The sequence below is a fragment of the Cebus imitator genome, unplaced genomic scaffold (assembly GCF_001604975.1).
Source record: "Cebus imitator isolate Cc_AM_T3 unplaced genomic scaffold, Cebus_imitator-1.0 Scaffold61, whole genome shotgun sequence".
Classification (NCBI taxonomy): domain Eukaryota; kingdom Metazoa; phylum Chordata; class Mammalia; order Primates; family Cebidae; genus Cebus; species Cebus imitator.
In genome coordinates this window covers 2,528,088-2,542,030 of record NW_016107376.1, presented here as the reverse complement: position 1 = coordinate 2,542,030, position 13,943 = coordinate 2,528,088, and the positions used below count along the sequence as shown (strand labels likewise).

At 37.2% G+C, this 13,943-nt stretch overlaps 1 protein-coding gene across 4 annotated transcripts in view; it reads left to right on the top strand.

The window, feature by feature from the left end:
• Positions 1-13,590, top strand: part of STAM (signal transducing adaptor molecule) — a 65,370-nt gene extending 51,780 nt beyond the window's left edge. For all 4 annotated transcript variants that reach the window (XM_017529770.2, XM_017529768.2, XM_017529769.2 and 1 more), the window contains 6 exons: positions 341-429; positions 4,447-4,534; positions 4,983-5,037; positions 5,605-5,758; positions 8,091-8,266; positions 12,766-13,590. In XM_017529770.2, the coding sequence (XP_017385259.1) occupies positions 341-429; positions 4,447-4,534; positions 4,983-5,037; positions 5,605-5,758; positions 8,091-8,266; positions 12,766-13,003 (800 nt within the window). In that variant the 3' untranslated portion in view covers positions 13,004-13,590. The remainder of the gene's footprint in view (positions 1-340; positions 430-4,446; positions 4,535-4,982; positions 5,038-5,604; positions 5,759-8,090; positions 8,267-12,765) is intronic.
• The last annotated feature ends 353 nt before the right edge of the window (positions 13,591-13,943 follow it).

Here is a 13,943-nt window from a genome sequence, read left to right as displayed (position 1 = left end):
TTTTGTCCCCCAGCTTACTATAAACTCTGATATATAGTGGGTGATTAATCTTTTTTCAGAAATATAACTCTTATTTTTAGTGAAATCTCTTTTTATGGAATATGGAAAATGTTTACAAGAGAAAATTAAGAAATCTTGATAGAATTTCATAAAGTAATGTTGTGTTATTACTGCCCAAATTATTTGGGCAGTAATTACTGCCCAATTATTTCTTAAAGTATGCCTTTCAGCTGGCTGGGAATATGAGAAAAATCCTCAGATCTTTCTTGGAAGTTAAAGTGCTTTAAAGCAGAATATTAAATTTGTTATAAAGAAAAGATAACTTTTACATATCTTACAGTTAAAACAGAGAAGAAGACGGTACAATTTAGTGATGATGTTCAGGTAGAAACAATAGAACCAGAGCCGGAACCAGCCTTTATTGATGAGGTAAGTGGTTTCCATGGTGATAGGAGTTAGTACTTTGTATTGAAACGTAAATGGTTTTGCTTTTAAAAAGAAAATTGATTACTTGAGTTTTTTTGTTGTAAACATTTTGTATTTTTTTGTTATAAAATTTCAAGCAGTATAGATGATGCGGATTGTTTTTGAAACTTCCTCTCCAGTCCTATGTTTGCCATGTCAGAGCCTCATTTAAAATTCCTGTTGAATATTCCATAGAGTGGGCTTATCATGATTTATTGAATCTACTGTTGAATGCCTAGGTTGTTTAGAATTTTTACAGTGTCGTAGTGAGTTTTTTTTTTAACATCTATCTTTGTGTTTCTTTAGGGTAGATATCTGGGAGTAAAACTGTTGAGTCGAAGGATTTATATGTTTTCCATGTTAATAGATACTGTCAAATTGTTGAGCAAAACAGGTTATTACACTCCTGTTGATATCCTGCAAGAACTGTTTCCCCACTACTCAACGAGGATATTAAGATTGTTTGTACATTACTGAGGAAGGGATGCTCATTGACTATCTGTTGAATGAAACAAATTATGATTCTAAAAATAAAGTTGTCATTAAATTACTTCTACTTAAATCATTTCATAAAAGCAGTGCTAATGTACTGAATCTCATTGGAGATGATTCGTGGTTCCTCCTTGTATTGAACACATTTTAGTATTTGAGGAAAAGCTTCTGCTAATTTTATGTTAAATGTCTTCATATGTTATTGTCACACCTAAAACAATGTATATTTTTAGTAATTATGCTCAAAAATATAATAACAACTTGGTGACATACCGTAATTTTTGGAGCCACATAATGGTACCTAAATTTGTATTATTGGGATTTAAATTTGCGATTTCTTGAGTTGAGTTAATCCCTCCTATTTACTTAAGCTTTATAGAAATATCTGCTGTTACTGCATATGAAGAAAAGATTAAAACTGGCTACCTTTTTCATCTTTAAGCATGTTTGCGAAAAAGTAAAAAGCCTGTTTGTGGTTGTCTTTTTCTATTCAAACTTACTGTGTTTTGAAAATAAAACATTACCATAACTGTTGAATTAATAATACAACATTAAACTATGCAACTAGCAAACCATGCAGGATTTTTCTTTCTTTCTTTTTCTTTCTTTTTTTTTTTGAGACAGAGTCTCACTCTGTCGCCAGGCTGGAGTTCAGTGGCGTGATGACTGCAATCTCTGCCTCCCAGGTTTAAGCAATTGTCCTGCCTCAGCCTCTAGAGTAGCTGCATTATAGGCACATCCCACCACACCCGGCTAATTTTTTGTATTTTTAGTAGAGATGGGGTTTCACCATGTTATCCAGGATGGTCTCGATCTCCTGACCTTGTGATCTGCCTACCTCCGCCTCCCAAAATGCTGAAATTATAGGTGGGAGCCACTGCACTCAGCCCATACAGGATTTTTCAAGTGTCACACTGTATAAATCAGGGATGGCAAACTCTCAGGCCAAATTTAGCCTGTTGCTTGTTTATTGGAATGCAGACACGTTTGTTTATATATTGTTTGTCTGTAGCTGCTTTTGTGCAGCAGTGGAAGAATTGAATAGTAGCAACAGAGGTCATATGGCCTGCAAAGCCTGAAATATTTACTGGCTGGCCATTATAGAATAAGTTTACTTGACCCCTGGTGTAGATAATTTAAAAAGAATCTTTTCAGATCCTCTTTTACTGCCATAGCATTCTTTCCTAAAATTGATCTTCCTGAGAACATTCTCTCCTACCATTTGTCATTTTTTCCCCTCTCCTCTCCCGCTTTATGGAAGAAAGGCTTACCCCTTGCCCATAGTAAAGACTACCGTGGTACATTGCCTCAAAGTATAAGGATTACCAGGGATGATTCCAAATATTGGTGTTGGTATTAAGAAAGTAATGACTCTAATGACTAGCTAACACAGCTGAAATGGCTTCATGATTTTGCTTTTAAAAACAGGACCAAAGAGAATTTTCAGCTAGTCCATTAAAAATAATTTTTAATGGTAGACCACTGTCATTCCTGGCATAGAACTCAGAAGATACTGAAAGAACTTAATGGTATTGCTATAATAGCTTGATTATATGAACAAATTTCTCCTCACTTTCAACTATAAAAACAAAAAATAAGAATATATTAATAATAATTATACATATGAATGTATCTAACACCTAGAGTATTATCAGTGTACATATTTTTAGTGCAAAGAAATCTCATATGATCATCAGTAGACTTTCAAGTATATTAGGATACAATTTTAAGGGGGAAATTGAGTGGAAATACGATAAGTTCAAGGAGAAGAAAAACAGTTTGAAATACCTGTCAGAGACTGTGTTTTGAATTGTAATGGTGAGTGCAGCAGATTGCTATTGTTTAAATCCCTTTAAAGGAATTTTTGACCATCTTATGTTAAAATGTCAACACTAATGTCCTGGAAATCTTATCCTTTGTAACCTTTTACACTTATGAAAAATGAGATGTTATCTCTGAAATATGTGAAGAGGTTTATGGGCTTTTAGCAGTCTTTTGTGGGAGACAGAAACAAAATTTGAAGAGCAAAACAGACTGTGAAAGACTGCACTAAGGGCAAGAAATCCACCTGTGCCAGGGGAAGTTATGTTTGGGTGATTGCATTATATAAGAAAATGCTTGCAGAGGCAGACTGGTGGTCTATCTAGAAACCCTATTTCATTGACACTAAATAATTTTAAATATTGTATAGTATTCTGTAAGCAAACACAACAGAAACGACCTGTGTGTTAATCGACTCACACTTTCATTTGACCTTTTTTTGTGTGTGGTACGCAAACTTTCTGACATGTGCTTTTGTTTTTTAAGACCGCTTAAAAGGAAAATTGTGAATCATTTACATTGAAAATTAGTATTTATTTCAAAATACAGAATTCTTTTGACTTGGGAAGAGTGTCTTTCATATACTTATATCACTTTCACTCTCTGATTAATTTGTTTCTCAAGCTATTTTTCTTTTACATAGAACATAATTTTGAAATTTTAAATAATTACTTTGCTTAGAATTGGTAGTCTTTATTCGCCCTATGTACCTATGTATAGTAGCATAACCATTGTAAAAACCACGCACGGAGAAAGGGTTATAATTATTTTAGTAGTAGTCATGGTAGAGTAGATATGTTCTGACTTTTTGAAAAACATAAATACATACATACTTATATATCATACAGATGTGTTTATGTAATGATGGTTTCATTAGTTCCATTGTTCTGTACAACCAAAGATTCTGAAATAGATCTGTGTCACTGGTTTTAGATACCTTCCAGCCTTTCCCACAAAGGAAAATAGAGAAATCACTTGTCTTCTTCCTTCCTTTTATGATTAACTGAATTACTGGTAGAAAGAAAATGTAGAATAAATCCTGAGAGTCCCACTTAGAAGAGTAGCTGTGATACAGCTGAGCTCTGCCTTATTCAGACGGCTGTTGTATTCACCATGGGGGAGAAGGAATGAGCAAGTTGTTAGTCATAAGCAATGCCGTCTGGAGATGGATAGTACACTTGTTGGCATGGCTAAGCTAAAGCTGCTCCGAAACGAAGCAAAATCCTCTAGCATGACATAACAGGTAGAAGAACTCACACATTGTAAGTTTAAGAGTGGCTCAATTTCTTCTTATTTAAGAGCATCTCTATTAGCAGTTGTATTTATTTATTTATTTATTTGTGCATACATACATACATGGTCTTGCACTGTTGTCCATGCTGAAGTGCAGTGGTGAGACCATAGCTCACTGTAGCCTTGACCTCCTGGGCTCAAGTAATCCTCCCACCTCAGCTTCCTGAGCAGTTTCAAAAATATGTAGAAAACACTTTTAAGGCCCTGATTTCATGTGGTTCTAAAGAGAATAAATACATGGGACACTGAAAACATAAAAGCAAAATTGGAGTTTCCATAACTATAAATTTTGAAAGCTTGTCTAGTTAATAAAGTGAGAACATAAAGTTGCGTAAAGATTGGTTACTTTTTATATTAACTACTTAATTCCTGTAGGATAAAATGGACCAGTTGCTACAGATGTTGCAAAGTACAGATCCCAGTGATGATCAGCCAGACCTACCAGAACTACTTCATCTTGAAGGTAAAACTTGTTTTCTATATACCTTGCAAATAAAGAATACTTAGAGGTTAATAACTGGTGTCCTGTTAAAGAATGGGTTTTGAAAATGATATTAAAAATCGAACGTTTCTTACTTCTGCTTGACCCAGGCTCACTTTCATATGCAGTTTAAACCTTGCGTAGAATTTGAATTCTTATAGTTTTCTATCCAAACTACATGTTCTATTCAATATTTTGGAATCTTGTAAAATGAAAAATGTACTTTAAGATTTTGAAATTAATATTTTAGATTAAGTTGGCACCATTATACTTTAAGAAAATCAGTTTTGGGTCCTGTGGACTAAGGTTAATGAATGTATATTTTTATTACTCCAAATTAATTTTTTTCTTTAAATTATATAAATATCTATGAAAGGTTCACATTCTTTTCTTGTACTTTCTTATATTTCTTCAAATCTTGTCATTTTAGCAATGTGTCACCAGATGGGACCTCTCATTGATGAAAAGCTGGAAGATATTGATAGGTAAAAGAATATGGGTACATTATATTGTGTACCTTCTTTCCTGAAGCTATCTCTATAAACTGAAAAGTGGGCTATAACTGCCTGTTTTAAAAAAATATATTCTGGAGAAACCAATTCTCATTCACTTGTCTTCTGCTAGATGTTGAGAATTAGACTCATTTGTTCTTTTTTTGAAGTGAGGATTTGACTGATCTTTACAATATAGTCAAAAAGACCAGTACAGATAGGTCTTTGTAAAAACAAGGGCTAGCTGTGTAATCCTCTTTGCTGAAGTGGCATTATCAGAGCTCACAAATGACCCATATGTTAGTGACTAGGGAAACCAAGCTATTTCTGGTAGAGTCAGGTACGATAAGCTGGAGTTCTCTCAGCACAGCACCTAATAAACCTTAAACACTTTTGGTTGCCTCAGGGCTAAAATGCAGGATATTTTTGTTATAGGTGAAATTTTTAATAATATCTATTAGTACTACTTTTTGCTATTTTTGATATTTTAGTGTGTCATTGTTTAGAACATTATGTCATTTCAGCAACAGCTATATTTCACATTATTGTGTCATGTTTCAGAAAACATTCAGAACTCTCAGAACTTAATGTGAAAGTGATGGAGGCTCTTTCCTTATATACCAAGTTAATGAACGAAGATCCCATGTATTCCATGTATGCAAAGTTACAGAATCAGCCATATTATATGCAGTCATCTGGTGTTTCTGGTTCTCAGGTAAGCTTTTAAAAGCCCAATTATGTTGTTTTAAATTCTCAAATGTGTGTTCAGGCATCATGCCTGTAATCTCAGCAATTTGGGAGGCCGAGGCAGGAGGATCACTTGAGACCAGGAGTTCAAGACCAGCTTGGGAAACATAGTGAGACCCTGTCTTTTCCAGAAGGAAAAAAATTAACCAGGCTGGGGCATATTCCTTGGTCCCTGCTAATCGAAAGGCTGAGGTAGGAGGGTCGCTTGAGCCCAGGAGGTTGAGACTGCAGTGAGCCGTGTTTGAGCCACTGCACTCCAGCCTGGGCAACAGGGAGACCCTGTTTCTAAAATAAATAAATAAATAAATTCTCAAATGCATATGAGGTTATTTGGAATAGCTGCGTGAAACTTTCTAAAAGTAATGTTTAGAATTAAAGTTTAACAGATTTTTTACTTGACAATTACAGTATATAATAGAGTAATTATGCTAATAGGCTTTTGTTTATTTAAAAGAAACTGCTTTTATATAGGAGTATGTAGCAAAATCACCCATCAAGCTTTTTAAAAATATACAGATATTCCAGTCCCACTCCAGACCTGTTGAATCAGAACCTTCAGGGTTGAGGCCTGTATTTTTAAAGTGTCATATGTAATTATTTACTTAAGGACCTTAGTTTTTGTTGAATTTAAGTTGAATTTCTAATGATTACTGAATCTTTCAGAGTTTTTATTTATGTAAAGGTCTATTTATGCTAAGTGCTCTTATTACAAAACAGAAATGAGAGTGAGAGGACATACTTGGAGGTGGTACATATGTTTATAGTATAGATTGTGGGGATGGTTTCATGGGTGTTTATCTCCAAAACCATCAAGTTGTGTACATGCCATATGTATAGCCTTTTGCAGGTCAAACATATTTCAGTAAAGTAGTTTTGTAAAAAGCACAAAATGTTTTAGAGCTAGGAAAACCCTCTTAAACATCTAATAAACTTCTAGTTATCCTTAAAAGGAAAATTTAAATGCAGTGAAAAAAAAATGAGGTAAGAACCTTATTTTTATTATTATAAACCAAGAAAATATAGTACATAATTAAAACTGCTTTACTCTGGAATTCTTCCCTCCTTTACGTGAGAAAGCATGCAAGGCAGTATAGAGCCCTCTGCTCTCTTTTCACCCCAAGCAACTATTTCAAGAGCCCCCTTTTCACAAACTTAGCAAGGTGAGGATATAGGGAATAACTAGCCAGATACTCCATTTTTTTTCCATGTAGAGTGGGCATGGACTGTGTTCAGATTAATGTTTAGCAGAAATGAGGGGCCAGCATCCTGTAGATGAACAGCTAGGCCCAAAAAACTTGGGGCTAGAGGGCACCTGCTTTAGAGCCTTGATCACCAGTTTGAGACAGAGAAGCAAAAAAACCTTCATGTTCAGTTTTTGAAGAATGATAAAATACAGGTATGAGGACTGGTGTAGCTGTGTTTATAATGAAGACCCTTTGGATCCCCATGTGGGTCTGTTGAACGAAAGTACTAAATGGAAGGAGCTAATGAATACTGCAGAAAATTAGGACACTATATGTTTCAGACTTTGGGTAGTTAAGACTTCGGTCTTTTTAGATTAAAAAATACATTTTTAAATACAGAAGGAGGCAAACAAATCCAGCCTGTTGCCTTTTTTTTTTTTTTTTTTTTTTCGTTATAGGTGAATATGTCTAAAGGAGGGGTTGGCAATCTGCAGCCTGAGGACCAAATGCAAGCCTCCACATGTTTATAAGTAAACTTTTATTGGAACACAGCCACTCTGATTCACCAGAAGAGCTGGATGGTTGTGTCAGAGACCACATGGCCCACAAAACTTAAAATATTTACTGTCATGCCCTTCACAGAAAAGTTTGCTGAACCCTGCTTTAGAAAATTAGCTTGCTCTGTTGTTCGGTAAACTGCAGTTTAGGTAATGTGTCTTGTATCCATTGCAGTCTATAGCTACAAAACAATGAGTTCAAATACACTTTCCAAATATCCTTTGGGATTCCTTAAAAAATACCAGCATGCAGAATATTAAAGTATATTTAATGGGAAGGGAGATTATATTAGTATAAAGTTTCAGGGTCAGTTTCTTTAATGCTTCAGTATGGAGATAAACATGAGTTTAGCTGATGTTTAACTAAAAATGAAAACTGTCCACAGCCTATTTCATTGAAAAGTGTTTTTCATAATGTCTGTTGACAGAAGTAACCTTTAAGAAAGGATTCCAGAGTGGTAATTTTTCTTGTTTTTGTAACTGACTACCTTTACAGAGAAAGTTTGGTGTGCTTATTAAAATTTTAGAATTGAATATGGTTTCTCTTTAACTGTCCCAGGTATATGCAGGGCCTCCTCCAAGTGGTGCCTACCTGGTCGCGGGGAACGCGCAGATGAGCCACCTCCAGAGCTACAGTCTTCCCCCGGAGCAGCTGTCTTCTCTCAGCCAGGCAGTGGGCCCGCCGTCCGCAAACCCAGCCCTTCCTAGTCAACCAACTCAGGCTGCCTACCCAAAGTAATTTGACTATTGATTTTTCTTTGGAGTTAGTGCTGTTACAGCTGGCACAGTGCCACCAGTTATCTATAACTATAAAATCTGGTTAATAAATATCTGTGGTCAGTGTCATACAGTAGCCCCATTCGTGGTGATGAGTGATGGAGCCTCTGTGGTGTTACAGGACCAGTCAGCAAGCTGGTCCTCTGCTTGCCAACTCACTGAACTCCTGTAATTTGGTTTCAGCCTGATATTTTTAATACTACTCTTACCATAAGTTTTTATTGTTATTTTTATTTGTATCTATGATATTTGATAATGTCGTTAATGAAATTTACATTTAATGACTATAGTTTGTCATTTTCTCACACATTTTATATAAAATCTAAATCCTGAGATTTAAAAATATATAGTTCTGGGCTGTCTCTTTAAGACAAATATTTTCTTATTTTTGCCCTACTTTGGAATGTAGTTTACATTATAGCAAGGCACCCCATTTGAAACAAGAAGATACAAGAAGATAAGCGCCCTTGTTTCTCAGGAGGCAGTTGGCTGAAGATGTGATGACAGAGGCCCATTTACCTACAGTGCTCTCTGTCATGTAGTTAAATGATTATGATGTAAGTGTTTTTTGTTGTTGTTGTTTTTTGCTTTAATGGGCCTCTAAGCTGAAATCTTTTCCTTGAAGCAAATAAAGGATGGGCTTTTTTAAGAGCTTACCAATGTGTGTTCTAGAAGTTATGATATTCCGGCTGGCAACAGAAGTTTCTAGGTAGCACAGGCACAACTTCTAGAAACCTTTCCAGCAGAGTGGGGAGTGCCCAGGAATGCTCCTGTCCACCCTCTCTATTGCACTATTCATCCTCAAAGAGTTACGTGTTGGAGGTGCTTGGAGATTTTCAAGCATTATTTTGTTGTCAGATCTAGTATTCCGAAATGACTTTAAGGGCGATGATGATGAGGCCTATTCTAAGTGTCAGAAAACAGGGCCTTCCCTAGTGGGTTATGTAGCTTAGAAAAAAATGTTAATTGTAGCTTGCTGTCTTGCAGAATTTTTTTTTTAAGTTGAGATCTGGTGGAAATGAATACTCTTTTTTCTTTTTTTTCTTTTTTTTAACACTTACGGTGTTTAATTGTTTGTGATACATGTTGAGTATATTTTAGCTGCAGGAAGTATTCTTTTTTTTATTGCATTTTAGATTTGGGGTACATGTGAAGAACATGCAAGATTGTTGCATAGGTACACACATGGCAGTATGATGTGCTGCCTTCCTCCCCATCACCTATATCTGGAATTTCTCCCCATGCTATCTCTCCCCAACTCCCCCCCCCCGCTGTCCCTCCCCTATTTCCCCTCTCCAGACCCCAGTGTGTGATGCTCCCCTCCCTGTGTCCATGTGTTCTCATCGTTCAACACCCACCTATGAGTGAGAACATGCAGTGTTTGATTTTCTGTTCTTGTGTCAATTTGCTGGGAATGATGGTTTCCAGGTTCATCCATGTCCCTACAAAGGACACGAACTCATGGTTTTTGATGGCTGCATAATATTCCACGGTATATATGTACCACATTTTCCCTGTCCAGTCTATCTTCGATGGGCATTTGGGTTGGTTGGTCTTCGCTATTGTAAACTGTGCTGCAATGAACATTCGTGTGCATGTGTCCTTATAGTAGAACGATTTATAGTCCTTTGGATATATACCCAGTAATGGGATTGCTGGGTCAAATGGAATTTCTGTTTCTAGGTCCTTGAGGAATTGCCACACTGTCTTCCACAATGGTTGAACTAATTTACACTCCCACCTACAGTGTAAAAGTGTTCCTATTTCTCCACATCCGGGAGAGACGTATTTGAAGACACTGCTAGGGGTCAGAGAATGCAGGTCCTAGATAACATCTTAGGGATAATGAAGAAGTTCAGAAAGGGCTTTAAATGGCGGTAGTGTAGATAGATTCATAGTGGCAAGATTAGAAGCTGGGAGACCACGGATATTAGGCAAGAAATGATGAGTATTTATTGGCAAGATACAGTGCTATTAATTGGAAAGACTTATTTAGGAGATTAGCAAATAATTACACATTGGGTGACAGGGTTGGGAGATAGCGCACTGTAGAGGTAAGAGAAAGAAGTGTTGGCAAATTGCACGGTTTTGCCCCAGACAACTGGGTGGACGGTGGAACTGTAAATTGAGAATGATTACTGTAATGCTAACATTTAAGGGTTATTTAGTATGTGCCGAGCACTGTGCAGTATGCTTTACACAAATAACTTACTTATTCCTCATAATAACCTATGAAGTCGGTAAATTATTACCCCCATTTTATAGATGGGGAAACTGAGACCTGGAGACAGAACTAAAGTCCCATTTAGCGAAGATTCTAAACCAGACATTCTGACTCCAGAACTCAGCACATAGACTCATATTATGGCAATATTGTGACCCATACCATTGTAAATAATAGCATGAAATTTGACATCTTCTAATCAACTTTATATCTCACATACATGGAGTGATGACAAATAATGCCTTCGGTCACCACATTTGTTACTGAAATGTAGCATTAAATTACTGTCTCATAATAATTACCATCAAATAATGCATTTGTGCAGAGTACAAGAGCACTGAATTTACCAACAATAGATTTATAGGTAATTTAACAATTGGAGGGAGTTTAGAAATAGGCAATATTTTGAAAATTTGGCTGTTGCTTTTTGTATAGTTTGTTTTATATTTTTAATACAAATGTAGGGGGAGCATCTTAGTACCTCTCTTTACATAGCTAACCTAGTGTCTTACAGTGGAAATGCATGTATTCAGTTGGAAATAGGAAGACAGGAAATAGAAGCAGTAGATAAAGACAACCCTTTGAAGGATTTTTTTTTTGGGGCAGTACACAAGTGGAGGGGCTTGAGATGGGAGTGCTGGCAGCAGAGCAGTGGGAGCAGGAGGCCAAGCTCAGTACCCCAGGGAGTGCAGCTACAGAGATTGATCAGTGTGCTGGTGAAGCTTGTGCTTCTGTATTTTCAGGGAAATATGAGAAAGGAGGTTATGAGGCCTTCCCTTCCACTAGTCCACTGGGAGAGTTCTTGTCAAGGACACTGGCGATCCCCATACTGCCAGACTCCTGGTCAGTTCACCATTCTCCTCCTCCATATGACAGTTTGCTCTTCCCTCCTCTTTTCTGAAATACTTTCTTCACTTGCCCACGACCGTTCTCTTTTTCCTCACCGCCACTTCTTCTCAGTCTCATTTGCCTCTTGGCTCTTAATCTTCCTGACTTCAAGGTCCAGTGCTCAGTAGATGGACTGCCTTTTTCTGTTTGCAGCCGCTCCCCAGGGGATCTCATCCAGCCCCGTGGTTTTGAATGCCGTGGATCTGCCAAGGATTCCCAGATGTGTATTTCTCCACCGCACCTCCCGACGGGACAACAGGCATAAATAGCTGACTGCCTATGCATTCTCTTTGCTTATGTATATTTTGGACACCGTACTTGACAGGTCCAAGATCATTACTTTGGTCTTCCCCACACTCCTCCCACCCCAAGTCTCCTGTAGTCCCTTCATAGTGTTCTTTTCAGTGAATGGCCACTCTACCAGTTATTTCTGCCAATTTTTTGGTTCTAAATCTCAGGCATTTTGGACTCTTCTGTTCATTGTCATATTTTGAAGGCATTATCTTCAAAATATATCTAGAATTTGACCCTTTCTCCCATCACCATTATTACCATGGCTCTGCTGCCACTCAGCTCTCTCCTGGTCGATTATAACAGCCTGCAGTCAGCTGTCCTGGTCCAGAGGGAGACTATTAAACCCTATGGAATCTTATCATCCTTCTGCTCAGAACCAGCCAATGTCTTTCTGTCTCACTCAGAGTATAAGCCACAGCACTTACTGTGGCCATCAGGCGCGGTGTGTTCTCCAGCCCTGTCCCCACCACCCTAGCTCTGCTGAGTGATCTTAGCTGCTCTCCCTTTGGCCCCCTCTGCTGCAGAAAACACCTGGTGTTTTCTGTCCTCAAAGCCTTTTGTTTGCCTGAAATGCATTTTCCTAGAGACTCTACCTGGCTGAGTCCCTCACTTTTTTCACATCTCTGCTTAAATATTGCCTTGTTGGAGAGGCCCCCTACGGTAAAGTAGAATCCCTCGCCCCAGCTGCTCTTGGTCCTCCTTATTGTGCTTTGTTTTTCTTCTTGCAGTTATAACCACTTGACACATGATACATGTGTTTTTTACCCTTTTTCTCCCACTAGAAAAGAAGCTGCATGGTGGTATAGACTTATTTCCGCAACCGTCCCCCGCCTTTTTTACACAATGCCTGAATAACACATTTTTTAACACAATGCCTGATATCACAGTGCCTAAAATAGCATGTTTGGCACTTGATAGCTATTTAGTAAAAGGTTATTAAGTGAATTGACTATATGAATGAATGCTTAATAAATAGCTTTTCCATTTATCTGTAAGTTGCTCCATAAATCAGTATTGATCTAATTGAGTGGTTTTTTTTTTTTCTCCACAGTACAATGGTGAGTTCCGTTCAAGGAAACACGTATCCTAGCCAGGCTCCAGTCTATAGTCCTCCTCCTGCTGCCACTGCTGCTGCTGCAACTGCCGACGTCACTCTGTACCAGAATGCAGGACCTAATGTGTCCCAGGTGCCAAACTATAACTTAACATCATCCACCCTGCCTCAGCCTGGAGGCAGCCAACAGCCACCTCAGCCACAGCAACCATATTCTCAGAAGGCTCTGCTATAGGACATGGTGTTCCTCTTGGCAGACGCCTGCTAAATGCCACTGACAATGTTATGAGATTCATTACTATCTTAAGATGTGTGTATCCTCAGCTTATAGGAATCTCTCTTGGTCAACAAGTTCAAATATTCGAGAAGGTAGAACTCTCTTCAATTGACACTGACTTTTTAGAGGTTCTCCCCTCCTGCTCCCCCAGAAGAATGAAACTACTTACAACATTTAATTCCTTTCATAATATGAAAGCATCGATACAAGGTTATTTGTCTCGTAAACCTGGTCCGCAAAAAGTCCAACTTACAAAAACTGCTGTGGCAAATGTTATGTACATATATTGATATGTAACTGCATTAGTGGCCATATTGAATCACAGTGGTGATCATGTGAATATATTTAACATTGTGTTAAATTAATTTACAGTGCTATTTTATTTTAATCATAAACAACTACCATGTTTCTTAATGTTCTGTGTAAATTTAAGGTAATTACACTATCCTTTTAAACTGCAAGAAAACAAAGTTGTAGCGTATTTACATGAAGGCATTATGTTGTTGTGTATTTCAGTTTCACATTAAACTGAACCTTTTACTAATTGTAAGCTAAGCAAATATATATATATATGCATACATATACACACACACACACACACACATATATATATATGTGTGTATGTATATATATGTATATATATAAACATGTCTCTCTGTAGCCTCTGCGTACTACTAGCTGTCATCACACCAGCGTACAGTAGCTAAATTTTTGGTGCAATTATAGTAAATGATAATGTTCCCTTTTGAACTTTTACATTTTGGCATGACATTTCAGAATATTGTGGGACCATGAGACAAAATTAAGTAGGATCACATTCTTTATTTCTTACTTTTCAAGAAATGATGTTGGTTTACCTTTTCCTAGTTGAAGATAGTAATTAGGTTTGTAAGCTGTA